The following is a 27,894-nucleotide window of genomic DNA, read 5'->3' on the forward strand; positions in this document are numbered from 1 at the left end:
ATAATTTGCATATTTCTCATTCTGTAAGCAATGACGCATACATTATGAGAATGTGTAAATGTGCAGAAGGTTGGGAAACGAATTCGAATCAAAAGACTGAGAGATTTTGAAGAAAGCAAAAACAAAGTTCGGTTCTCAATAGTGCTAGTAGTACTTTCATTACTTTTCTGTGCCGTGTGTTATTGCATTTACGAGATCTACTCTTGAGCTTGTTACGTTGCTTATGTCTTTTTCTGTTTCTTGTGGGCTTGAAGAATGTGCGGTGTGTGTGTGTTGAGTGAATGGGAAAGCGTAGACGAGTGGAAGGGAATGACAGAAAAAAAAAAAAAAACACCGAGCACCATTCTCTCAGCTCGAACTCAAGGAGTTGCAAGGCATGGACCAGGACGTCCAGGAGCGGCGCAGAGCACTGCGTAGGCTAGACGACCACCTTCGCAGTTCGGGCATCTATGAGCCGGTGACTTTGCTTGCAAAAAAAAAAAAACTGATAGGCATTGTGGCCTGCTCTTCTCTTGCTTAGTAACCTTTCTTAACACATTTTTTGATGGCACAGGCACACAGGGGTGCAATCTGGTACGCGTTTTATGAGCGAACAAACATTCTTGCCGCGTGCGATTGATCGAGGCTCCTGTGAGCATTTGCGCGAGCCTCAGCCAGTAGTGCGCGGTAGCAGCATTCCTCAGTTTATGGAATGCATACGAGATCGTGCCCCAGGAGTCCGAGACTTTGTTCCCATTACGCTGCTTGCCTTGAATGAAAGAAGAGGCATCAATTTAGGGGTTCATTTTTGCTGGGTGCGACCGTATCTTGTAATCACAAATGTTGCGATGTTTTGTTTATTATCCATTTCTCTCTACGTGATTTGGCTAGCTAATGCATCACTGCACCTGCATTTTAGCTAGCTGCAGTTGCCCACTAGGTGAGGGAGTTGAAGAGAATGTATCGCCGCCCCAGCAGTTCTCGTGTGATTGTCGATACGATAGCTCCTGGTGTCGTCAGACGTTCAGTGTAGCTCCGTGCCAGGTACGCAGAGTCGAGTGCAGCTCTTATCAGTCAGTGACTGAGAGCCACAATCGTTTCTTTTATTCTTATCACTTGTCGCCCTTCGCTCGAGAAGTGCTGTGGCACTCAGTGCAATACATAAAGAACGGAGTGAATTGATGAGGTGGGCAAGAAAGATAAGTGTTGATTGCTTATCAGAGCTCAGTGGGATTGTTGAGCTGCAGGACAAAAAGATATTTTTTTCTTTCTCATGAAGAGTTCTGACTTCACGCTGCAAAGCCAGTCAGATTGCATTGATGTCTACCGCAAGCACCCCTTAAATTTATAAATGAAAATATGCTGCAAGAAAGCTTGTGAACAAAATTTTTGGAATGCTTTGGGAAAACAGCCGTGCGAATTGAGTCTGAAGGATAGCGTGCGAGCCCGTGCCATCGAAAGCATTGCCACGAATGGAAGAGCGGTTGTGTCGGTAGTTTACTAATTAACACATGGTGCATCGTGCGACTTGCGATAACTTCTACTAGGCGACTTGCCTGCCAGTGCTGTCTGCGAGTTTATCTAAAGGAGCAAAAAAAAATTGTGTGTAGCTAATTGGCATTTTTTGTTCTTTTTGAGTGCATTACTTGAAATAAGAATGATACAATGCTAATTTCATTGTAGTCATGGGCTGACTACAATGAATATCCTTTTAAATGTACAAGTAACGGTGTTGTGACAACCGTCTCTACGAGAACCTGACTTGCGCATGTTGTGTAAAAACTGTAAAATTACAATTAATTCATTTAAAAGTGTAGTTCATTGCACTTTGACAGCTTCAGAAAGTAATAGAGTAGTAACAAAAAGTAATGAGTTCGTAGCTATAGGTTTCTTTCACTCTCCATCATTTCTGGTCATTACACGAATGGAGCACATAGAATGAGACTGCCTGGCCCCCTTAGTGAGATTTTCGTCCGACATGTCCAACTAGAATCTACAATTCAGTTATGGCACATATTTACTGTAATATAGCAAGATCTGTAGTGTAATAGCACAGAAACACAACAAATGGCAAGAAGCGCTAAATTTCAACTGATCTTTATGGTGAAACGAAACACGATATATATCTACAGGCATTGTTTACAGTGACTAATGAAAAACTTGTCAATGTCCCCTCGTGTCCTTTGTTGTGTTTCTGCGCTTTTACGCTATAGCCCGATCTTCCACCCTTCTAATACAGCAACGCATAACAGTAGGCATGACTGTTCAGGTGTGGCATGTTAAAGACAATCTACCTGGGGTGACTGTGTTGCCACTCGAAAACATATCCTGAGATTTTCATCTGCAGAAATCGGGCACTAGATGATCCAAAGCTTCTTGTAGTATGAGCTTTCAAATGTGGCAGTCGAGAGCTGTGCACATGTATGCAGACATATTGAACAATAGAGGGGTGAATAAGGAAAATAAACAGCAAGGAACATAAATAGTGACACAGAAAAATTTACACAAAAAAGCGATATGCACAGAAACACCACAGCAAAATGGTGCGACGTGATCACGTGACCATGATAAGTGGCTGTCGAGCAAGTTTTCAAAGGTGGTGATCTCCAAATGATCCGATTGTAATACAGGTGCTTTATTGAAGTACGATACACTTCCACTTAACACTGGTTTGGCTTTACCTTCACTTTTTTCAAAAATTTACATCTCCTGTTATCACTTTTTATGAATTCCTACAGTCTACAGTGCATTCTGTCTAGCAGAACCAAATCAGGAAGAAGTTATTGCAGCATATGTCAAAAATATGAAAACCAGACCTTTCTGAATTGTGCAGCTGTTGTTTATTGTTCCACAGACAGCACTGGCGAGGGTGCCCTTTGTTTGAATGGCAGTATTAGCGGAGGCCTAGCTTTGTGGCTGTGTTTGCCGATGCTTGTGCATCACGGAGACGTATAATACACAACTTGCTATGTAGCTGGTTTACAACATCCTATTTGAATTTTTCATATCGGTGTGTATGTCTGGTAGCTAACATCCTCAGCTCTCCATCAATCCTAATACACGTTTCCGTAACAACCATGTTGACCTGCGTTAGTCGAGGCATGAGAATTGCTGTGTATTGTTGTGGATAAGCTTCCATGCATGTGTGTATGCTGCCTTCTGTAGCATTGATGAGGGAGCCTGGTACCAATTGCTATTCCCGTTAAACTGTTCGCTCGAAATGTCTGAAACTTTGAGGAAGTAAATTCTTGGTGGGTTTAGTTTACTGCCGGGCTTGGAGGTACTATTACTTATCTTTCCATACTTAACCGAGAGTACCGTACACATATAATTCTAATTATCTTGGTAGATCATACCATCTGCCCTGGGATGTTGACATTTGCTCAGATGTGTACATGTTGTTGTTCTAGATTGATCCTGACTAGTGATACCCTCAGGGCCCATAAAAGCATTATAGAGGACAGTAGGTAGATAAGATTGAGGAAAGAAGAAGAGTACAATATAATGCAACATTGGTGATTGAAAATGCAATTTCAGTTTATAAAGTAATGTAAGTGGCCATACAAATAGCCATGAATTGTACATATAAAGTTCAGATCATTACAGCATAAAATTTCATATAAAGTTCAGATCATTACAGCATAAAATTTTTTTCCAAAAACTTTCCCGCAGTACATCCACACAATCGGCCAACAAATGTGCTGATGTTTGCACGCACCAGTGAAATAAGGAAGTACGGTTTGCAAAGATTGTACTAGACGAAAGTGATCTTGTAGTGCTTCACCTGTTCACAATTCGTGCGCAAGTAGATCGGCAGTCCGTGTAGAAAGAACCGTTTATACTGGGCTCCCTTACAAGCACAACAGCCTTTCTTCCTTTGCCTAAGCTGAACATGTGTGTGACTGATGTTTGTTTGACTGTTGCAATGGCAGTGCGGAGATGACATTATTTTGATATCTGTGTGGCTGTTTCAAGAAGCATGCGAATCTTTCATGTTAAAACCATCGCTCATGAATGCAAAAGCAAACTCGCTGCAACTGCAACTCGTTTGGCACTAATGTTCTTCAAGTTCATGCGTTTGTTACGTAGATTCCTTCAACTGAACACCATCTTTACACTAACAAATGTTTTCCTGTCTGTTCTTTGCAACATGACTACTTCAGAGCATGAAAGGCATGTTTGTATTCCACCATCAATCCCGGCATTAAGTATCTTTGAAGTTTAGCAGAATTTATCTTCAATCTGATACTTAAATAGAGACAGTGGCTATAAGTAGGCTCTTGGACTTGACACACTGATAGCATAGTGTTCATTTTTTTGGTGGGGAGGTCTTCGGAGGTAAGTTATAGCACAAAATTGCCTACGCAGCAACACAGGTTATGTGTGCTTTGCTGGCAGCATATGTCAAGTGGAGTCAACATATTTATTCACATGCATAAGAGCATTGCCAAGCTAACTTTCATTCGTCATGTCAACTGTGGTAGTCTATATTTGAGCTTTAATACAATGCTGTTTTGTTCAAGTTAGGACATACAGTTTACGTATATAGCTTATGTCTGTTTTGGTATGTGTCATGCGTAATGCATTTACTACGCAGTCATTTAATCTTCTCAACTTTGTATGAGTATGATGCTTATTGTTGAAGTTTGGACATTTATAATGTTTGCTTCAGTACTTATCATGGGTAACACATTTACCTTGCCATCACTGATCTTGTTTGCACTGTAGTGGCACTGTGTAATAACTGCCTATACTTGCAAACTCATTGCTACAGTTTGTGCGAATGGCTCGCAGTGCAGGGATGCTGCATGTGTTACGTGTAACATTTATTGAAATATACCGTGTAGGCCAAGTGTTGGGGAACAAAACTTTATGCATAATTACATGCTAGCAACGAAATATGTTCCATTACACTGCATTGTTTGCTTCTGTTTTATTGTCAGTCAAATGAAGAAAAAAAAAACTTCTATTCTTTCGTAGTAGTCTGTTAAGCTTCTCTTTCATTGAACCATATAGAATTTATTTTGTGGAACAGCTCGCATTTTGTGGCATTCATTGAGCTTAATTGGTTGTAGTTTTAAACTATCAGTTGTGGGTATATTGTGGAAAGATCTCTGAACATGCTAAAAGGTTGTCTGTGCATGTGCACATTTCTGTTACGTACGTTTCTTTCTTTGGCTTTCGTTTTTTTTTTTCTTTTAGAGTTTATTGGGAAACCTGTATAGGGTGCAATATGCTGTTCAGTATACCTGTTACGTATTGTCCAGTACAGGTACCATTATGCTTTTCTTTAAAATAATTGAATGCACCTTTCATTTGGCCTACCGGTACATCCCTGTGCCCTGCTCACTAGTCATTAGGCTATTGAATGGAAATGAAAATCTCGAGGCAGCACGTCAATTATTGACACTGATTTTGCAAGACTTTCCCCCTTAAGCGCATGCACCGAAAGACAGTGTCGACCGTTGACGTGGCCGGCTGCCTCTGAGAGTTTATTGGCACTTCACTGACAATGGTTTGTCCTGCGCGGTGCATGCATGTCGTCATCGTTGGGGCCACAGTTCGAACTCAAGCAGATGCGAGCGCGGGAGGAGGAGCAGGAGAGACGCCGGCAGCAGGAGGAGATGGAGCGCCTTGCAGCCCTACAGCCACCGCCGAGCCACGAGCCGTCTTCCCAGGACAGGTATTACTATGTGACATGCGGGCTGCATGTGTGAGACATTCAGGAGACAGTAAGCTCACTTGGCCTTTGATTTCTTTTGACCAAAGAATGCATTCCAGTCGCATACATAATGCATTTCTTCTGGTAGTGTGAAATTCTTGCATAAGCTTTAAACTTTTGAAGAATAAGGAAGGGCTTCAGCGCATAAGGCACACATTCCCAAATCATGACTGATAACTTATTGCTGCCTCAAAAGCGGGAAGCATACAAGCTGCACCAACATTGGCAGAGAACGATCCTGTCGTAACATTTGTTTGGAGGCCTACATCAACCTCTGTTGCACGACTTCTACGCTAAAGGGCTGCCTCCTCTTCGTACGAGGAAGTGCGTCGCTTTAGCGACCGCGGTGGGTGTCGACATTACAGGGTCGACGCCGAAGCTTCTGCGGAAGCCGCCCGAGAGCCTGCAATCCTGAACGGCGCCGAGAGCGCGGCGACGGCGGTCGCTGTGTCGGCTGCAGCGCCCGGAGCTGGAACAGAGGGTAAGCAGGGGGGATCGGGGGTCGTGGGCCTAACTGCTGCACGCGCACTTGCCGCCCCAGGGAGCCCCCGCGCCACGGCCGCATCGGCCGCGTCCGCCGCCGCTGCTGCCGCCACACCCGCCAGCCCGTCGGGCCCGGCCGCGTCGTCGTCCGCACCGAGCAGTGAGTGCACGCAGACGCCACCCGCCTTGCATGGCCGCATGCCGAACGTGCATGCTAGCCAGCCTTGTCGTGTGTGCCTTCCTTCCCTGCATGGTGACAGCTCCGCCCAAGATCAAGCGCTCTCGTTCCAAGTCGCCTTTCGGCAGCTGGCGCAAGAAGAAGCTGCCCGTAGAGGAAGAGACAGGTCAGCACGCTGCCTGCGCACTGTGTGTTGCATGTGTCGCGTGCGCCCGCTTACGCGCGATGCAGAGCTCGGGTCTCTCGGCAGCAACATGCGGGCACCGCTGTCCGCGTGCCAAACGGCGTCGTCTGCTGGCAACCACACTGGCACGTCTGCAAAAAGATGCCAGATAAATGCCCGACTTTTAGCATTGTCCATCTTGTTACGTGGAAGGAATTGCAAATGCGAGACTGTTTACAGGCTATATACACTGGGTACATACTGCGCCATGCAAAATGGAATCCCGCTCTTGCAAGGGCTTTTTGTCAACTTAACTGTGCTTTTTCGTTGCGTGCAGGTGTCCCGTATAAATGTTAAGAGAGTTTAGTATAGCAAGATGTGCTGTATTCGTCAACTAAGAATTGAGTGGGCTTCGTGTCCAATATAGAAGCCTACAAAACTTTGCTGTGCCTTCCCTCTGTGCCTTGGGACTCCGAAACACAATTCCAAGCAAAAGGCACTAATATTGAGAAAAAGTTCTTGGCATGAAATTATTGAAATGAGCAAGCTTCTGTGGCTGGCATATTTGTACAAATTATTTTGGGAGTGAGACTGTGGTGTATTTTTCACTGCATTCTTAAGTTGCCTGCAATTGTAGTAGGCACTGTTGCAGCAGGAATAAGCGTCATACACTTGACTTTTGGCGAAGTCCATATATTAGAGAGCTTTAGAGTAGCAGAGATGTGCAAGTGTAAACTTATACAGCTGTATAGTAGCTGGACCTCGACAATATGTCCCCCAGTTATGCGATGACCCCGCATTTTACAACGAATCGGTTTGGTGCCAGCAAGACCCCCATAGAAATAATGCACCGAAAACTTCGATTATATGACACAATTTTACACCAACCCCATCTTGTGCGACGCCTTTTTGATATCGTCCGAGAAAGATAATACAAATTTAATCTGTGTACCAATTTTTATGGGTTGAAAATAAAAATTCGCCTGAATGTAAGGACACCAGCTTTTAAAATAATAAAAATAATGTACCCCTATGTTGACAATTAGAGAGATAGACAAGTGCGATTGGTCCTCATAAAATCGGAAATTTATTCTCCTGGCATTTTATTTTCTTTGGTGATGCAGTTTTCGTGGCTTTAAGATTGCTTCTGGATGTGCCTTGATCATGTGCGTATTCAAGGGCTAGACATATACAAGCTCGATCTACACAGAGTCTTGAGATTGTCAGCAAGCTAGTCTTTGAGGTTTGGATATTTTCCTGTTTTAAGCTGATTATAACTTTTCCTGGTCAACATGCGGCTGGACATCTATCTCATCGTTTGTACTGCTCATGGTCGTAGGCCTCAAGGCCTCAAGTTCGCAAAGGCCATGCGACACAGCTATCTTCATAGATCGGAATAACTTTCCCTGGGCATGAGCTCTTGTAATGGAAGCAGCACATCGGCAATTGCACTTAATTGGGAACAGATACAGCGCACACAGGTCACAGTCGTGGATGAAATGAGCCTACACGAACTCGCAAAAAAAAACATGCTGCAGTGCCATTTTTATGATGGCGATGACGCTGTGTCTGACCGCCTTGATAGGCTGTTGCCAATGTGGTTTCGTTTTTCATACTCGATTCTGATGCAGAAGCAATTTTTGTACTCATTTTATCGGAAAGAAGATCCGCGTTAGATTCAAATTTTCATTTTAAAGGTGAGAATAAACATTACCTCACACATTGACCATTTAAATTCTTCGCTGTCATTTTTTTAAAAGTAATTCAATCTATCATCCTTGAAGCATAGCAGGTTTGTGCTCCGGGCTTATTCAGGCAGTCTGTACCAGTCTTTTTGGACAAGGCAGAGTATTACCGCCTAGCTTCTTAGTTCTTCAATTATACGATGCCCAGATTATACGACAGCTTTGCGTGGTCTCCTCAAAGTCGTGTAATCAAGGTTCCACTGTACTGGGGGGCTATTTTGTAAGTGTTCTGTCACAGAACGGAGGGGTCCGTTCTAACGGGCCGCACGTGATTGGTGGAGGCTCGTTTGACAGTCAAGACGTGAGAAGAGGCAAGAACGGTCATTAAACGGTCTCCGGCCCCGTTCTATCGATAAAACAGATACAAAACGGTCTCCGGATGACTTGGATTGGATCATCGATTCTCCGGCCCCAGCGCTTACATTTCGATTCAATCCAAGTCGTCCGGAGACCGTTTTGTATCCGTTCTATCTCCCCTAGTGTAAGAGTCTGGAAGCATCCTTGAAATATTGTTACAAAGATTAAATGGCACTGGTAACCATCTTGTAGTTATATACTTTCTCTTCAAATGACAGTAAGTTACGAAACTAACCTTCGCATTTTCAGGGAAACTGCACAAAAAAAACGTAGACAAAGGGAGAACGAAACAACAGCACAAGCACATTTTGTTTTCCCTTTGTCTAAGTTTTTTTTGTGCAGTTTCCCTGAAAATGGAATACCAACTCGCCCATCAGTCTATTCTTCTAACCTTCGCAATTCGAAACAATTACGTTGCTAAACAGTCTTGTCTTTCAGGAACGTCTTTATGCAAAGCACAGTAGCTGCAAAACTGACCACCTTGGAGATGACGTTACTTGTGTTTGCACCTGGACGTAGATGCAGAGTATAGTTAGCATTAGCAGTCACGGTTGGGCATGCTTTAGTTGAACACGGCGTCACAAGGTGTCATCACTGTAGCCGCTGCTTGCCTCCTATGCCTTTTGGTATTACAGCAGTATGCCTTTACTAGTAGTACGACTTTCTGTTATGCTTAACAGTACTGCGAGTGCATGTTGTTACCAGCAGACGGTGCCATAGGTGTTGTCGATAGATGCGTGCATATTGCTATAAAAAGACCTGAGCTCTGTAGGTCTTGCAAGCTGGCTAGGCGATCTAGAAAGCAAGCTAGGGGGGTCTCACTAGCTGTTATTTAGCATTGGCTCTTGTACAACGTGTGAGTGGTTTTGTGCCAGTGTTGTTTTGAGTTGTCCTTTGTTTACCTATGGTTTGGTGTCTTTATCAGTTTTAGATTGCTATGTTGTGGTCACATTATTTGCTGACATTATGTTTGGTGTTTTGTTGGATGTTTTTACATTTTATAACAATCTGCTCACTTCATTTACAAATGATTATTGTGTTATTTCCTTCACACCCTGTGCTTCTTTTTTTTCAGTTTTGGATGGTTTATGTGAACCTGTAGTTAATGATATTAGAAAGTTTGTAGTCTGTCTTATATTTTAGTTAATACACTGAGACGCAGTTTTGGTTCCCTAAGTTTGTACTGATGCAGGGTTAATGACACTAAGGAATTTGCAATCTGTATTGGCCCTTAAACTATAAGACCAGTGGTGCAGTGTGTGGTTCTGTTACCCCAAAGAACAAGTTATATTTGTCTATAACACAGTTATTTATTACTTAAATATCCATAAATTGGCCATTCTTTTCATTTTATAGGGTCTTTACTTTAGTTTTCTTTTGTGACTTTTCATTTAAGTTAAGTTAGCTCAGTAGCGAAACTGTCTTTTTCAGGAAAGCTTTCTTAGATAATGGTTTATGTAAATATCAACGCTTAAAGTAGACTTACAGCGTTTTAGTCAAATATAAGCATCACGTGCAAAAATTTCAGTGAAATTGGAGAAATGAAAAGATTTTGACTAATGTTTTTTAGGTATGCACTTAAATGCTAAATGCTATAAGAAAAGCGTTATTAGTGGGAATGTTATAGAGTTCAGTCAAGTTTTGTTTTCTGCATTAGGAAAGATTCCTCTTGTGTTTTGTGTCGCATAGGCAAACATTTTGTGCTTTGAGTTGTTAATTTTGTTTTGCACACATTATCACCTTGGTCTATGTCTTTCTGTGTATTATTGCGTTTGTGTTGGTACCGTGGCAAGAGTTTGGCACTTGGCACGACTATTATTTTCGGGCACATTAGCACAAGCACACGCACAATTGCTTATTCTGATCAGGCGGCCTAACCTGTTAATGTGCAAGGAAAACAAGTGTGAATGTAAGATCGTCGCAGATTGTTTGTTATGGCTTTCACACGACAGCAAAGTCACATCTGATGAAGTTTGAACTTCGAGATAACTCGCCACACAGCAAGCAAATAGCAATTCTCACATTTTCTTGCATCGCTCAGGCATTTTCATAAAGTTGTTCTTTCTCTCTCTCTCTCGCTATTGTGAGAGTAAATTTTTCTATTGGAGAGACCTGTTCTGGCTGAATCAGGCTTTATTAAATTATCTGTTTAGGATAATTTTAATTACCTATTGAGGCTATGAAGAAAGAGTAGTGGATTCAAAATTTTAGTTAGAACTTTTTTGTATGGCTCTACTCGTTAGGGTGTCAGGTGTCTTCTTTTTGTTTGTTGTTGTTGATTTTTTGCTAAAGTGCAACGAATCGGATTTATGAGTGACACAATAGGACTCCGAAGTGCTTAAATTCAAAGATCATTTGTAGGTGATAAGACTGCTTAATACTTCAAACGCTTATCTGAAAGTTCTAACTTAAGACATGCAAATTAATAATCTTGATTAGAATAAGTAGTGTTCCTGAGGCAATGTGCTGCCTTTGTTCCTACAGTTTTCTTTCAAGGGCACCCTGTAATCAACACCAGTGTCTTCTATACGAGAGTTCGTAACAATAATCCATAAGTGCTATGATAAGCTGAAAAGTTCTTGTGGTGTGTCCTGCATCATTGCAGATATTAGGTCTACATATTTGGGGCTTTGAGGGTGTTTTTTTTTTTTTTTTCACCTTGCGTTGTAATCATCTAGCGACATTTGGACGTTCACCGTGGCTGACGTAGATGAGAAGCTGGCCGCATGTCGCATGCTTCGTACCTCACACCGAACCACTGTAGCGTACGAGTCGACCGCCACGATGAACTTTCAAACGTCAGCTAGCCAATTGCAGCGCCCTCAGTCGTGATCGTCTCTGTGATCGTCTTGCTGTGGCTGTGTGACGAGTGTTTATGAATGCAAGTGTCTCACTCTGCAAAAAGGCTGAGTACTATTCTAATCAATTTTTTTTCTTCTGGCTGAGAAAATAGAGCCGGTTTTGCTTGATAGCTTGCGTTCTAGATCGCCACACGATCGATCGTCGACGGTTCCGGGGCATTTCGGAACACACCCGCGCTCAAAGATGTACGGCATGTAGCTGAGTGTGCTTGCGTGCTTGCAGAGCGGCCGGCTGAGGACGAGTTCGAGGGCCTGCTGATGAGGAAGCACGAGTGGGAGTCCACGACCAAGAAGGCCTCCAACCGATCATGGGAGAAGCTGTACCTCGTCATCCGGGGAACCACACTGGCCGCGTACAAGGACCAGAAACACTACCGACAGGTCAGGCGCTGAGGCACTCCTCCCTTCACGACTTGAGCAAGTAGACGCTTAAAGGGGTACTGACACAAAAATTTTGGCCTCTCGTTTTTTTTGCTGCAATGTGTTGCTGGGGGCCCATTAGTCATTACATGGCGCATCGTTTCTGCAGCATGCGACAGATAATTAATTACAGGCTCCTCATTACCGACCAGCGTCAGTTTCGGTTTAAAAAACGACAAGCCTCCGGGTGCAACTATCACCATCTAGCGGGTGCAGCGCTCGATCACGTCAGCACACAGAACTGTGATGCACTTCCGCACGGTTCGCGAGCAGCCGCCGAGAAGTAGGCTGTTGGAGCAAACACGGCAAAATAACAGGGCGGCTATGACATCATCATAATTTGTTGCAGCGCGGTCACGTGAGGGAAGTAGGGAGTCCCCAAGGGTGCCCTTTGAGGGTGTCAGTAGAACGAGGATGTCGATCGCTCACGCAAACTTCAAAATTCATTTAAAGTAACTTCCAAGCTATATTCGCTGTTGGTATTTTGCAGATGATATATGCATGTTCACCGGAATCGATCCCGCAGGCTATCTCGGCCACGAAATATTGTGTCAGTACCCCTTTAAGGCTCGTTCACACCTGTGACTAGTACCGATTGTGCAACCAAATTAGTTACAAATGGCCGTTTTGGTCGCAAAGTGACTGCTTTGGCTCAGTCACTTGCTGCTCGATTTTTCACTTGCACAACTGCAGTCGCAAATGTCTGAACCAATCAGATGCGCAGGAACAGGACACCAGCTTGTTTAATGGGGCAATGACAATGCGAACAGACATGAATTCTGTGGCTACGGGTACAAGTTGCACACACTTGTGATCATCGGCTGCCTTGAGTCACTTTTTTGTCTCCAGTCATAAATGGTCGCACGATGGGTGCTAGTCGCAGGTGCGAAGGAGCCTTTAGACCGTTGGTTAGCGACTCGACGAACAGCTTGTAGAGGGCGATCTGTTAGCCTTCTGGTCAGTGACTTGACTGGATGCAATCAAACTTGTGTGTATCGAATTATGGTCTGTATTGAATAGTTGTAACATTCCCTTGACAATCTTGCACACAAGTGCAACACTGTTCTGTGCATACATAGAAAATGTTCACCTCCACTTATGATATATAGAATGCTGCGGTCCTTGTAAGTGTGGTTCTCCTAACGGTTCCACGATAGCTTCTTGTTTGGAAGCCGTCACAGTGCCGTAATTTTTTACAGTAAATGCTTTTTTTTTATTTAAAGAATTTTGTTACTCTTCAGTGGAGATGTTGCGGTGCTGTGTGCTCCAGTGGGTAGCACATGTAACCCAGACTAAATTGAGCAATTGAACATTGTTGTTAGTTGTATAGAAAGATTGTGAACATAAAACTACCACAAAAAGAGAGGGCAAGGATATATAGAATGACAGGAAAGTTAATCAGGGGTAGCCACAGTCGGCTACCCTGCACGTGGAGAAGTGGATACAAAAAGGGGACTAAAGATGGGCTAAAGCACATATGCAATTGAGCGGTAGCAGGTAGTGTTCCAAAATTCTGTTAGGCTTGCCTGCAGCCTCAGTAACTTGAACAGTGCAGGTATAGCCTTCTGCTTGGGATTGTTTTGGGATCTCTGGCCTACTGTTTTCAGCCTTTGCAAACTACTAAAAAAAAAAAAGCAACAAATTTAGATATTGAACATACATTATCACATTGTTATCCTCAGTACTGTACTCTCCACTCCAGATTTCAAGGCCAATGCACTGAAACTTTCGAACAAATAAAAAGAATCGAGTTGAGATAGCATAGGTATAGAAGAGCCTCCATGCCAAATTTGACGTTTAAAATCTTAGCGGAGGCGTCGTGAAAAGCTTCTGAAAGTGAAAAGGATACCGCCATTTGTACCTCGACAGCGTTTGCTAGTGACTCGGGCATGATCTGAACTACGTAGCTCCTCAACATTAATTCTAAGATAAAGTGGTACTGAAACGTCCCAGAGACAACATGCTGGCACATTTGTCTTAATGGCAACGTCCAGGTGCAAGTTTTGCCTGCTTAGGCGTTGCAATTGATAGGCATGGGCAAATATTCGAGCGCTGGGTGAATATTCGAGCGAATATTACAGTATTTGAACTCTCTTGACACAAATTTAAAATTTCCGAAATTTCTAAGTATCCCAGATTAATGAATGGACATATATTTTACCGTATATAACCTCCCTGAAAAGGTGATTTCGCTGCAGCATTGGGCTTCGGTGCCGTGAAACCACTTATCCAGGGGAAATCCACACAGCTGCGGATTGAATGTACATATTACCTGCTCCTCAATTACTTTTCTGTTAAATTTAAAAGCATGTTATATGGGCTTATATGTGCTAAGTAGAGCAAATTTTAGGACATAATGTATTTTACAGCTTAAAACTTGCACTTTACTCTTCACAACCTACTACTTTTCAAGGTTGATTCCACTTTGCTTTGAACCAAAAAGTCACATTCGCACAAGCCTTGTTCTGATTCTTAAATATATTTCACAAGTGAGTTTGGTCATGACAAAAATGCCCATTTTTCTTTGTAATATGTGATATATACTACTCCAATCAAAGTTAGTCGACCAAATCACAATTCACGTCGAATTAAATTTGAACCTCAAGTTTACTATTCGTCCACCCTTGAAACCACACTGCCTTGCCACGATCTCTTCAATCGTATATTGTACTTGCTTGTAACCAATTTAGCCAAAGTGGAACCTTGTTACTGTTGGTCTTCAAGCACGAAAGTTGCAAGCACTACTAAGTGTAACAAAAAGCAGAGCACTTAAACTGCTATGTGCAGTCCCTTGCCATGTCTGTGGCTTTTATGATGGAATTGGTGCATGCAGGAACCTGAGAGCCATTACCGCGGAGAAGCGCCGGTGGACCTGAGGACAGCCACCGCCGAGCGTGCTACCGACTACACCAAGAAGAAGCACGTCTTTCGGCTTAAGTGGGTCACTGCGTGCTCTCTTCAAGCACGACCTTTCTACATCGTTGTTTCCTGCCTTTGACTCGTTTGTTTCTTTTTCTTTCTTTCTTGCTTAGGCTTTCCAATGGTGGAGAGTTCCTCTTCCAAGCAAAGGATGAGGTAATGTCGTCGGCTTCATCATTTTTGTTGTCAGAGTTGCATTCCGATAAACCGGAGAGCGCTGATACCGTTTAAGTTGTGTGTTGCTGGTACCAGTAGAGACGGTGCTGCCGTGTTACTGGTAACTTAAAGGGACATTAAAGGCAAATAACAATTCATGTCCGAGTGAAAGCTCAATGTATGACAACGTCTAAAACATAAATATTATCAACAGCAGTGCCCTACTTACCGAGAAATTAAGTTAAATGTATCACACAATGAGCGCCACGAGTGGGACATTTTGGAAATGATCCCTATGACGTGAGGGAGTACGACTACAATTAATCACTCGTAATCAAACTAGCTGCAATAAAAAAAGAACCTTGCGTGCATCAAAAGACGTAATAAAATGCTGCTTGTTCGTTTCTGTTTGATTCATAGAAAAAAGAACTTTCATGGAAAAAAGAACTTATTTAGCATTGCTATGGGGAACGACGTGCGGGGTTCATAGGTTCCGTTTTCGCCGAACTGCACTTCGCCCGGTGCCCTGCTTCGCTCACACGGTCGCGTCTCAGGGGTAGTTTCGGTATCGCATACTGCGGCGTGTGTTTTGCGCGCTCGTGAAGTCGCTCTGATAGAAAGTTCGACAAAATGCCGCATGCACGTGATGTTGCCGAATGCCCGAATGGTGCACGCCGCCAGTGCACGCCGCCGTGCAGTAAAGGCGGGCAACGTTGTGCATGGCAACAGTGACGTGAGAAAAACCGCTTTCAGGCGGGTGATTTGAAGTGCGCTAACACGATGCGGACCACTAAAACATGATTTTATTTGAAAATAAGCACTTCCTTGGCACAAAAGTAACACTACGAGGTTTCTGGACCGCTATTTCAACAATCAACGTCGACTTACTATTTGCCTTTAGTGTCCATGTCCCTTTAAGCATTATACCTAGGAGCATATGTGGATCCAAAAGGGATGTTTGGATGTCCTGTTTCTGTGAGGGCACGGTAACTGCAATGTACTGGTTAAAAGTGATGATGTACCTCTATTGACTCATGGCTTTTCACTCAACAAAAGGCACAACAGAAAGGCGCGAGCAGGTCAAGGTATTTGTGACAGTTAAAAGATTGACTGCTCTTGCGAGAACCTTCAACTTAGCTCTAGGACGCAGGTTTTTTATAATTCAGCACGGTGTCGACGCGGCTATCCTCGAGTCCTTGTACAAAATGCATCATGAGGGTGTCGAGGCGTGCCGCGTAAGTAATAAACGTGGCCTTCCACTTTTTTTGCCTTGTTTCCCTGAACGCGCTTACAACGGTTTTTGTGTGTGCCACCTCTCTGGTAAAACTAGTTTCCTTTGTGCTAGTTAATTATTAATTAATGGCAGTGTCGACCTACAACACAACATGCGGAGTTAATATTCTTATAGCAAAGTTAGCTTTTGCTTTTCATTCATTTTCTTGAATATAGGCTGACTAATCTTACATATTAGGTCTTTCAAAGAAAGTTCAGTTATCAAGTCCCCACAGCAGTTATTTTCTTAGAATATGCAGGACTTTGAATGTCTGTGGCAGTTAGCACAATTTTAACCCTGGAACTGCACTGCTCAAAGCAGGTGACATTACATGCATCTGAAACACGTAATTGCCAAATCAACAAAATTTCAATAAGATTTTAAAACTGATTTATGGTATACGCGGTAATTCATGAATTGTACTGAGTTCACACGCGTCACTAAGAGTGAATTCCATGAATGGTGCCAATTTCAAGATGTGTGCCATCAAAGTGAAACACCACTGTCTTGACTGATGAAATATCACTTTTTTTTTTACTAAATGGTGTTTCACGCATTGAAGCACAGAAATATTGGGAATTCTAATCAAAACATGATGGAATTTCTAAGGAAGATGGAGGCCGAGAGGTTCGTCGAACAATAAATGCAACTGGAGCCAACATTTAGACAACGTAAAGACTTGTCTTTGTCAGCCTGATGACCCACCATGGTGCTATAGTGATCATGGTGTTCGGCTGCTGAGCCAAAGGTCGTGGGATCAAATCCCAGACGAGGCGACCACATTTCGATGGAGGGGAAATGCTAAAGGCCCGTTTGTAGGTTTAGGTGCACATTAAAGAACCCCAACTGGTCAAAAATTTCGGAGCCCTCCGCTACAGCATCCCTCATAATCATATTGTGGTTTTGGTATGTTAAACCCCAAGAATTATTATTATACTATTTGTTAGCCCGAAGAAGAACAAGTCTTTTTTATTGAAATGTTAGCTGAAGCGAAAATTCCTTGTTTGACATCTCGTGACTGAAGGGCTGATGTATTTTCTTGCGTTCTTTGGGAACGAACACATCTCAAAACTTTGCAGGAGGAGTTATCCCAGTGGCTGCAGCAGCTTCAGGCAGCCATCGGCGAGGCCACGGCGGGCCCATCGCGAGCACAGACGTTGCCGGCCGAGCGCAGGGACGAGCCCCGCAAACGCAGCTTCTTCACCCTCAAAAAGAAGTGAGGCTCGAACTTTGTGAACCGCGCTTACGCACAGAACCAGATTGTTGTGCACTTCGTGGATAAAATATGTATATTAAGGGTACAGTTGCATCGAGACAACTATAACTGCGGCTGCAATGACAGAAGATCAGTGGACTACAGTGTGTAGCCTTACAGACTACTAGGCTGCATTGCTGTTTAACTAGAAGTAGTACTTTCTTTTTCCTCTGGTATGCCTTAAGACAGCCCTTCTCAAAAATGACAGGTTGGGTTAGTAGAACACTCGATACTCTTTCATAGAGGGACTAATTATACCCATCTAGGAGTAGGCTATCAATTACCATCTATGTAGGTGAACAAACTAATTTCTTCTGACATGAACATGCCCCAGATTATCCTGTCAGATTTTCAAATATGAATGTAATGAATCACTCAGGCTCTACCCTCCCAGCATTAACGATTAAAGGCCAGTTGCCTTTTCTTTATTCATTGTGGATAATACAGATGACAGAAATTTAGTAGTGTTTTTTGACACATCTACTGTGTTAGTATCCTTGAAGGCTTGAGATGTAAGTTCATTATCGAAGTGTGCTTATTACTATTGCTTGTCTGGTTGTCTCTTCCACTGCTGTTTAGGTAAAGGAAGGTAGTAACGTAGTGCAAGGTGGATTGTTATTTTTTAGGAAAATATGACACATTATTACGATTGTTATTATATATGTAGTGGTGCATATGGCAGTAGGTGTGGGGCTGAAGAAATTGACCCTAACTATATCAGCGAAATTGATGAAATCAAGGAAACTTTGATCGCTACATGGGGGCTCGCTTTTGGGCATGTAAGGACTTGACGTAACTGTAATTAGTATTCTATAAATATTACTATACTCCGTGAGTGTCATGTTCGCATTAAATAATCATTGATTTAAAAGGGCCACAGTTCGAAAACCTCTAGATCAGTATCTTATGACCAGTATTTATAGGTGTTTGTGCATGGTAGATGATTGTGAATTGCCTGTTGGCGATTCACAGAATTTGCTGATCAATCTCTGCACAGTTATGTGGCGATATCTTGTGAAGGCGCTTTGCTGTCACTCGTTCACTGAATGCTGCGATGTGTGTTCTTTGTTTACAGTTAAGTTACAAGGAGGCAAAGGAGTGAGGCCGGCAAGCAACGGCATCTCTCCTTCACCACCAGCTGTTGACTGCCAAAGTGGTTTACGTGTTGTAGCAGCTCGACAATAAAATCGTTTCTCTCTCGGACGGTTTAGGCTCGCCCTTATGTTGCTTGCCTTAGTTGCACTCAAGGTGTGGGCTGAAATAGGCTGTTGCAAGAGCCCAGTGCACGTAAAACTTTACTTCCCATGACGGCCCTGCAAAGGTAGATGACCAGTGAAGCTGCTGACCACCACAACTGCCAACACAACTGCTAAGGGGTGTTTGAGTGCTTTATTGCTTTAGAGTGATGGTAGTGACAATCTTTGTGTTCACTGTGGCACATCGAGATAGGTTCCACAACCGCTTTTGCTTAGCGAAGACCAGATCCAAACATGATCTGTAGCACCTAGTGGCTGATTGTGGTCGTGGCACGGGATTCCATACTTGCTGCTGACAAATGACAGGAACCAGTTCCTACTGAGCGAAGAAAACTGCACAAAAAGAGAGAAAACAAGAAAAGTCGCACAGGCACAGGGCTGTTTTCTGAGCATCCTTCCTTGTTTTCAGTCTTTTTGCACTGCTTCCTTAACTCCATAACAACCAACTCTCCTAAGCATCCGTTTAAACCAGTTCTTGACATGTTTTTCAATGTCAAGATTAATTTGGCGATAAGTACTGCTTGACCCATATCACATTTTTTTTGCTATTGTACTCTGGAATCGGCCATCGTTCACATTTCTCTTGGTATTGAGCCAACTCTGGAATTGGCCCGCGCTCACGTTTTTTTTTTTCGATATTGCACTGTTGCGGAATTAGCCCGCGCTCACATTTTTTCGCTATTGCACTGTTGCGGAATTAGCCCGCGCTCACATTTTTTCGCTATTGCACTACTGCGGCATAACCCGCGCTCACATTTTTGTCGCTATTGCACCACTGCGGAATTGGCCCGCGCTCACATTTTTTTCGCTATTGCACTACTGCGGAATTGGCCCGCGCTCACATTTTTTTCGCTGTTGCACTACTGCGGAATTGGCCCGCGCTCACATTTCGCTATTGCACTACTGCGGAATTGGCCCGCGCTCAGGGCGCATTCACACTGAGACATTCGGCGGCGAGAGCGCGCGGAATCCGCTTCGGCGGCAGCGAGATCCGCCGGAAAATCCCTTTCCGCGTCGATCGGTCCTGGACCGATTTTTGCGGCAGCTGCCGCCGGATTCCCTCACCGCGAACCAATCGGAACGCGAGTAGAACATTCGAAAAATGGCGGCGTTCTTGTGATATTGCAGTCGTCGAAGCCCGCAGCAACAGCGAAGTCTTTCGTAATCATCCTGTAGCTCTCGACAAGTGCCAAGTGTTGTCGCGATTATCATCTTTGCAATACACCATCGCGATCTCGCAAAACGGGTAGCATTATCTCGGCTCGACCAAGCTTCTCGCGTCTTGCAAATCAGGGCGAACCAACCACGACTGCTTGCGTTGTTTCTTGTTCGGCGAACGCATGTTTCTCCTCGTCAGACATCGCCAGAAAGTTGCTTTGTAGCAGGCCCAGCAGTTCGACGACCCTGCTCCTGTTTATGCGCTTCGCCATAGCGAAACGCGTACACAACGCAGAGCGCGTCGATGCCAGCGTTCCTTCGCGCGAAGGGACGATGACAACTAGGCGCCCTAGTTTCGGCGGTGCGGTTGCTAAGCGGTGTGAACAATGTTGAATTTCGGCGGCGCGCGAATTCCGGTCGCTGTGGCCGGCGGATTCCCCAGTGTGAATGAGCCATCACACTTCTTTCGCTATTGCACTACTGCGGCATTGGGCCGCGCGCACATATTGAGTACTGAACTACTGCGGAATTGGCTCGCGCTCAGATTTGTTTCGCTATTGTACTACTGCGGAATTGGCCGGCGCTCACATATTTTCTTATTGCACTACTGCAGAATTGGCCCGCGCTCACATATTTTTTCGCTATTGCACTACTGCGGGATTGTCCCACGCTCATTTTTTCGCTATTGCACTACTGCGGAATTGGCCGGTGCTCACATTTGTTTCGGTATTGCACTACTGCGGAATTGGCCCGCGCTCACATTTTTTTCGCTATTGCACTACTGCGGAATTGGCCCGCGCTCACATTTTTTTCGCTATTGTACTACTGCGGAATTGGCCCGCGCTCACATTTTTTTCGCTATTGCACTACTGCGGAATTGGCCCGCGCTCACATTTTTTTCGCTATTGCACTACTGCGGCATTGCGCCGCGCGCACATTCAGTACTGCACTACTGCGGAATTGGCCCGCGCTCAGATTCGTTTCGCTATTGTACTACTGCGGAATTAGCCGGCGCTCACATATTTTCTTATTGCACTACTGCGGAATTGGCCCGCGCTCACATTTTTTTTTCGCTATTGCACTACTGCGGATTGGCCCGCGCTCACATTTTTTCGCTGCTTCACTACTGCGGAATTGGCCCGTGCTCACATTTATTTCGCTTTGCACTACTGCGGAATTGGCCCGCGCTCACGCTTCTTTCGCTATTGCACTACTGCGGCATTGGGCCGCGCGCACATTCAGTACTGCACTACTGCGGAATTGGCCCGCGCTCACATTTTTTTCGCTATTGCACTACTGCGGAATTGGCCCGCGCCCACACTTGTTTCGCTATTGCACTACTGCGGAATTGGCCCGCGCTCACATTTATTTCGCTATTGCACTACTGCGGAATTGGCCCGCGCTCACATTTTTTTCGCTATTGCACTACTGCGGCATTGCGCCGCGCGCACATTCAGTACTGCACTACTGCGGAATTGGCCCGCGCTCAGATTCGTTTCGCTATTGTACTACTGCGGAATTAGCCGGCGCTCACATATTTTCTTATTGCACTACTGCGGAATTGGCCCGCGCTCACATTTTTTCGCTATTGCACTACTGCGGAATTGGCCCGCGCTCACACTTTCGCTATTGCACTTCCGCGGAATTGGGCCGCGCGCACATTTTCAGTACTGCACTACTGCGGAATTGGCCCGCGCTCAGATTTGTTTCGCTATTGTACTACTGCGGAATTGGCCGGCGCTCACTTATTTTCTTATTGCACTACTGCGGAAATGGCCCGCGCTCACATTTTTTTCGCTATTGCACTACTGCGGATTGGCCCGCGCTCATTTTTTCGCTATTTCACTACTGCGGAATTTGCCCGTGCTCACATTTATTTCGCTTTGCACTACTGCGGAATTGGCCCGCGCTCACGCTTCTTTCGCTATTGCACTACTGCGGAATTGACCCGCGCTCACATTTTATCGCTATTGCACTACTGCAGAGTTGGCCCACGCTCACCCTTTTTACGGCATTACGGTACTTCGTAATTGCCCACGCTGATTTTTTTCGGTATTACACTGTGGAATTGGCCCGTGCTCGTGTGCTCATATCTTTTCGGTATTGCAAAACTGCGAAATTGACCCGTGCTCAGTTTCTTCACTATTGCACACTTGCGTAATTGGCACGCGCTCACATTTCTTTCGCTGTTGCACTACTGCGGTATTGGCCACGCTCAGTTTTTAGGCATTGCACGACTTCGTAATTGCCCCCGCTCACATTTTTTCGCCATTGCACTACTGCGAAATTGGCCTGCGCTCATTTTTTTTGCTATTGCACTACTGCGGAATTGGCCCGTGTTCACATTTTTTCGGTATTGCACTACTGCGGAATTGACCCGCGCTCACCCCTTTTTACGGCATTGCGGTACTTCGTTATTGCACACGCTCATTTTTTTTGGTATTGCACTGTGGAATTGGCTCGTGCTCACAGTTTCTCCAGTTTTGCACATTTGCGTAATTGGCACGCGCTCACATTTCTTTCGCTGTTGCACTACTGTGGTATTGGCCCACGCCTAGTCTTTACGGCATTGCACGACTTCGTAATTTCCCGCGCTCACACTTTTTTCGGTATTGCACTACTGTGGAATTGCCCGTGCTCACATTTTTTTTCGTATTGCGTAACTGCGGAATCCCCGTGCTCACATTTTTTTCGGTATTGCACTGCTGCGGGATTGACGCATGCTCACATTTTTTTTTTCGAAATTGCACTACTGTGGAATTGGCCTGCGCTCACATTTTTCTATAAACTGTGCAGAGTCTACCACCACACATCGAAGACGACACCGCCATAGAGGTGCATATTAAGCGACGTTTGCTCGCGAAGTTCACCTACACGACTTCATTCCCCGCTTTGCGACGTGCGTCATCTTGTCTGGCTTGCCTCATGCGTGCGGGGTTTCGTGCATGGTTTTCATTGGTGTTTGCCGCACGCTGGCGGCTTTTTATGAGAAGGCTTTATTGAAACCATAAGTCGCCAAAAAGTGTGGGGCTTACTCAGATTCACTCATGAAACATGTTTTGACCTTAGAGCTCACTCGGACTCAGACTCGCCAAAATTTTGCTCAACCGGACTCACTGGGACTCAGACTCACTGAAAGTTTTCTGAGCCGGACTCACTCGGACTCACTCACCAAAATAATACTCAGACTCAAGGATCTATCTGAGTATGAGTGAGTCGACTCATGAGTACATTAGCATATAATTGGCTTTTTCGGCCATGGTGTCAATGTTGTTTGACACCAATATCTTGTATAATTGGTGCTCTACTTGGCGCCTTTTGATCTCGTACCTTCAAATATCAGTTATCAGTGGTTGCAATCCAGTAAGGACATTTTTATTGAAAGAGGTGCCTCACACGAGATATTTTTATCAAGAACTTCCTGTAAAAGAGTTTGCGGGGGGGGGGGGTGAGGTAAGTGCTCCGCCCCCCCCCCCCCCCTCCGTCACTCACGCCCTTATTAATAAATATTGAGCTGACGTATGGACGCTAGTGCTTTGAAGTATAAGTATGTGTGAATCGACGGGAGTATAAACGTGAGCCGACATAAGGCTGATAGTAATGTTGAAGTTGTGTAGATAGAATCATAGGTCGGCAAAAAAAAGTGTGGAGCTCACTCAGACTCGCCCAAGAAATATATTTTGCGCTTAGGGATGGCTGGGCAAAGATACTCTGAAATTGTATCGCAATACGATACAAGATACTCAGGCAAGAAGTATTTGAGATACAGATACTACCGCAATAATTGTATCCGATACGATACTTGCCACGTGTATCATAAGATACTTCGATACATTCGTAAATTAGTTATTTTATATCCATATGTAGCAGCAAACGCCAATGTGCAATATTGTGTGCTTGAAATTTCTTGACTGTGAGCCATTTTGTTTCATTTGAATAATATGTCTATTAGTATCTTAAAAGTTTTGTCTTTCTTGCTCAAAGTGCACTAGTTCAATTCCGAAACAACTTACCGGGGTTTGTTTAAGCTGCTTAACAAGACATCTGTTTATGCGAGTACACTTCGCTGACAGCGGTTCTTGTCTTTTTGTAATTGACGGGAGTCGCTGCTCAGCTTGCCGACCAGCTAGCGGGTTGCCATATAATCACAATAACTTCACTAAGAAGCCTTCGCACGATGGTGCATATACCGGCGTGGAGTTTTACCTTGTCCGTAAAGCACCACTACGCAATACCTGATCACCGGACAGGTGTACAGCAGCAACAAAGCTGGAAGCGACATTTTTTGTATAAAACTGCAATGGCTGGTCATATTCTACGTATCTGCCGGTGTAAAGCGTTCGTTATCGATATACTCACTAACATACAATCTTTGAACAATTTTTCTTAAACGAAAAAACATCTGCAACCAGGAAACGTCTCAAACGTATTGTATTGTCACGTGGTACATAGCGATGATCAAGATGGCGGCAGTCTAATTGTAGAAACGAAACTCTTTACTGAACTAACTTAAAGGGGTCATGAAGCACCCCTTGGGCTTGTTGAAAAAACACATCCTGCGGAAAGCTGACACGGCTATGAACTGCTCTGCCAAATATTACAGTCGTGCGCGCCGCGTAATGGCCACAAGCGGAGCGCGAAGTTGCCGTTTCCCCAGGCACCCTCTTTTCAAACAGAGGCCGGTTCTCACTCTCGTCGGTGGGCGGGGCGTCTGTCCGTTTACGTCGCGGACCTGTCCCTTTACGTCGCAAGAGACATAGCATGCTTATTGGCCGATAGCCGACGTAAATCGAGAGCGGCGTTCGGATCAGATGCGCTTCTTGCCGCGGGGTGCCGCCACTTGCCGGCACTCGCGCAAGCGAATCACAGCGGGAGAGCGATCGCGTTTCATGACGCGCGCTGACGTAACTTCTTTCCCCCATGCCATCCCTCCCTGTCTAGCTTCCAGTGCGCTCGTCGGCACGAGAAAAGAGAGAAAGCGCTGGGAGCGTGCGCCAAACCCCCGTAATTCCGCTGATTCTTGATGGATTCGAGAAATTTTTGCGGCAATCGATTCGGGAGGCAGTACACTCCGATACTGAGATCATTAGATCATTACTTGGAAAAGTGGTTCATGACCCCTTTAAGGTAAGGCAATAGAAAATTCATTGCCTATGGAAGATTCCCTGAAACGACTCGTTGGGACGCTCATGAGAAAAACGGAGCATTTGGTATAAGTGTTTCTCGGATCCCCCATCTAACATGTTTAAGATGGCTCCTAATAATTTCCATTATTATAATTCAAACTGAATTTCGTTATTTTATTAAGCGGTAAGCAGATTGTTTGGTACTGTATACTCAAGACCCACCTCGGTGGTCTAGTGGTTATGGTACTCGACTGCTGACCGGGAGGTCACGGGATCGAATCCTGACCACGGCAGCCGCATTTTCGATGGAGGCAAAAATGCTTGACGTCCATGTACTTAGATTTAGGTGCACGTTAAAGAACCCCAGGTGGCCGAAATTTCCGGAGCCCTCCCCGACGTCAGTTATCATAACGTGGTTTTGGGACGTTAAACCTCAAATATTATTGTTACTGTATAGTACTCAAGGCACGCTCACATAATTATATATTTGTTTTCAAAATCGCCTTGGCAGAACAGTAAACTCAAATGAAGCATAAATGATTAAACAGTAGCAGAAATAACGCAGACATTTAAACGCAACAATAAAGCAGAGAGCTTATGTTGGCAGCACGTTACAAAATAAATATTGCAGTAACCACACCGGAAAAAACAACAGAGACACCTAGGTAATGTATGGAATGCAAAAGAAGGATAGCTAAGGAAGCATTTGTGTTGACAATAAATTTACGATTTAGAAAGTTATTTGAATATATAGACAGCAAGCGAAAAAAAAGGCACAGTTTCGCCTCAAGGGCGAATCAATGAACTCGATAGCAAGAGATTGGAATGTCACAGGAAGAACGGCAAGCAGCTAGAAACTTGCTCCCTTTCCCTCTCTCTCTCTAGACCCTCTTTCTTGCCCCTATTTCTCCTCTCCAGTGCTGGGTAGCAAACCCATACGTGCTAATATCTGGTTAACCTCCCGGCCCTCCTTTTTTCATCTCTCTCTCTCTGCTGCGCGCTGCTTAAGCACAAAGGACGCAGGAAAAGAAAACACATAGGGCGAGTGCGAACTAACAACTGTCACAGCACGACACTTGCAGCGCGCTGCTCAACCACAAAGAAGGACGCACGAAATAACGCACAGGTATACGTAGGACGAGCACGAAATGTCACAGTTGTTACTACATCTAACCCCTACTTTGGCTCTTCTAGCTAGCAGATCACTCCTGTCGCAAACGCGGCCGCTGTATAGCGAGCAAAGTGACCTTCGTGTGGTCTATCGCTTCAACGCAAATTTTGCTGTGAAAATACAAGACGTACAAAACTCCCCCTCAAGAGATAATCGCGCGAGTACGGTCGACCACGCCCTGTATGTCAAAGCACGAGTCGAAGGCGCACATCCCAACTCCGGCGAAACACTAGACAGTTTCAGAATTAGGGACCCAAGAAATTGGCAAGCCCCCAGGACGCATGCGCAGAACGCACGCCACTCTCGGACTCTTGCGCTCGCGTTGTCCCAAGACCCTACAGCGCCTTCCTTTGGGTGGCAAACAAAACCGCAGAGCGCGCGACCTCAAGCGAAGAAAATAAAGCATAAATAAAGACGGCGGTTGGCAGTGGCACGTGAAGCCACGGCTCGCATTCCCTGCGGGCGTCGATTCTGGTCACTAATATAAAGTTGGTACATATTCCTGAGGCTAAAATTACAGCGCAAACGCACTTCTTTGTCCTTCTTACTTCTTTACTTTTGTTCCTGCATCCACCTGAATATGATTCAATGTCTTCGCGTATCTAATACAATATCATCCTTGATACACGTTTTGGTGTAGACCTATTGTTGTGTGCACATGTGCGGTAAGATTGCCTTGGACTGATGTATACATTGGCGTATAAAAGAATAAAGCAGTTGTTAGTTAGCGCTTGTGTCGCACCTGTATATTCTTCGTGGGTGTCTTAATTTTAGCCTCAGTATTCTGGTCGCAATGTAACATATATACTGTGATTCTGGTTCAGCCGTCTCGTTTCTTCCATCCTGTGGCATAAGTCTACAAGAGCCAGAGTAGAGTAGAGTAGAACAAAGTGTTTCCACTAGATCGCGCCACCACGGGCCAGGACGCTCTTCATTTTCGCTGGCCGACTGGCCACGAGTGGCGTGGCACTACAACTCCAAAACTAGCGTGGGTCGCCAGCGATACGACGCAAACGCAGCGCGGGCAACGATGTAACGTGGCCCGCGTTTCGCATAATTTTAATTTCGCCACGTGTGGCGTCCCGTGCGTTTCACCCAATGCCGCGTGCGTTTGTATTCTGCCGCTAGTATCCTGGAGAACGAATGAGGCATGGCGTAATTGTCTAAGGCAGCGAGCTGCGGAGCGATGGGTCGCAGGTTCGAAACTCTGGTCGAGCGCTTCGGAATTTTTTCTTCTGAATTATTTTTCTGTGTGGCTTTTATTTACATTACATTCATATACATATCCGGGACATGACGGCGACGGCAAAAACCCTGTGAGAGTATGCATATAATTGCTATCGCAACAAACGGGAAAAAAAAACGATAGAATCCGGAGGCCTTGCCGTATCGGGAAAGTGGGGGCCAGCGAAGGTTGGCGTGTGCGTGCCTGACGTACTACTTTCTTTCCTTCTATCGCATTGCGCAATGCTCTCTCCTAAATGTTTCCTTCCTCCATGCCGGGAATTGGACCGTCATCCACGCGCTTAGCAGCGTAACATGTCAATTGCTACAGGCAACAACGACGGCCATGCGTTCATATACAGGCAGCAATGAAATGTGGCAACGCGAAATGACAAGTCGCCTCGATAAGATCAGATTGGCATATCAGAAGAGGCTGATCGCCGAAGAG

General features: G+C 44.8%; 1 protein-coding gene across 5 annotated transcripts in view; it reads left to right on the top strand.

Annotated features, from left to right (window-relative positions):
- The window catches only part of LOC119375625 (spectrin beta chain), a 56,184-nt gene extending 37,473 nt beyond the window's left edge, over nucleotides 1-18,711 (top strand). The window contains exons 18-27 of one of the 5 annotated variants that reach the window (XM_037645842.2): nucleotides 353-457; nucleotides 5,541-5,662; nucleotides 6,067-6,182; nucleotides 6,243-6,344; nucleotides 6,445-6,528; nucleotides 11,712-11,869; nucleotides 14,742-14,845; nucleotides 14,941-14,983; nucleotides 17,336-17,472; nucleotides 18,587-18,711. In XM_037645842.2, the coding sequence (XP_037501770.1) occupies nucleotides 353-457; nucleotides 5,541-5,662; nucleotides 6,067-6,182; nucleotides 6,243-6,344; nucleotides 6,445-6,528; nucleotides 11,712-11,869; nucleotides 14,742-14,845; nucleotides 14,941-14,983; nucleotides 17,336-17,472; nucleotides 18,587-18,590 (975 nt within the window). In that variant the 3' untranslated portion in view covers nucleotides 18,591-18,711. The remainder of the gene's footprint in view (nucleotides 1-352; nucleotides 458-5,540; nucleotides 5,663-6,066; nucleotides 6,183-6,242; nucleotides 6,345-6,444; nucleotides 6,529-11,711; nucleotides 11,870-14,741; nucleotides 14,846-14,940; nucleotides 14,984-17,335; nucleotides 17,473-18,586) is intronic. The other 4 variants (XM_037645844.2, XM_037645845.2, XM_037645846.2 and 1 more) reach the window with 4 other exon arrangements.
- Nucleotides 18,712-27,894: the final 9,183 nt, after the last annotated feature.

This window comes from Rhipicephalus sanguineus, chromosome 11 (assembly GCF_013339695.2).
Source record: "Rhipicephalus sanguineus isolate Rsan-2018 chromosome 11, BIME_Rsan_1.4, whole genome shotgun sequence".
Taxonomy (NCBI): Eukaryota; Metazoa; Arthropoda; class Arachnida; order Ixodida; family Ixodidae; genus Rhipicephalus; species Rhipicephalus sanguineus.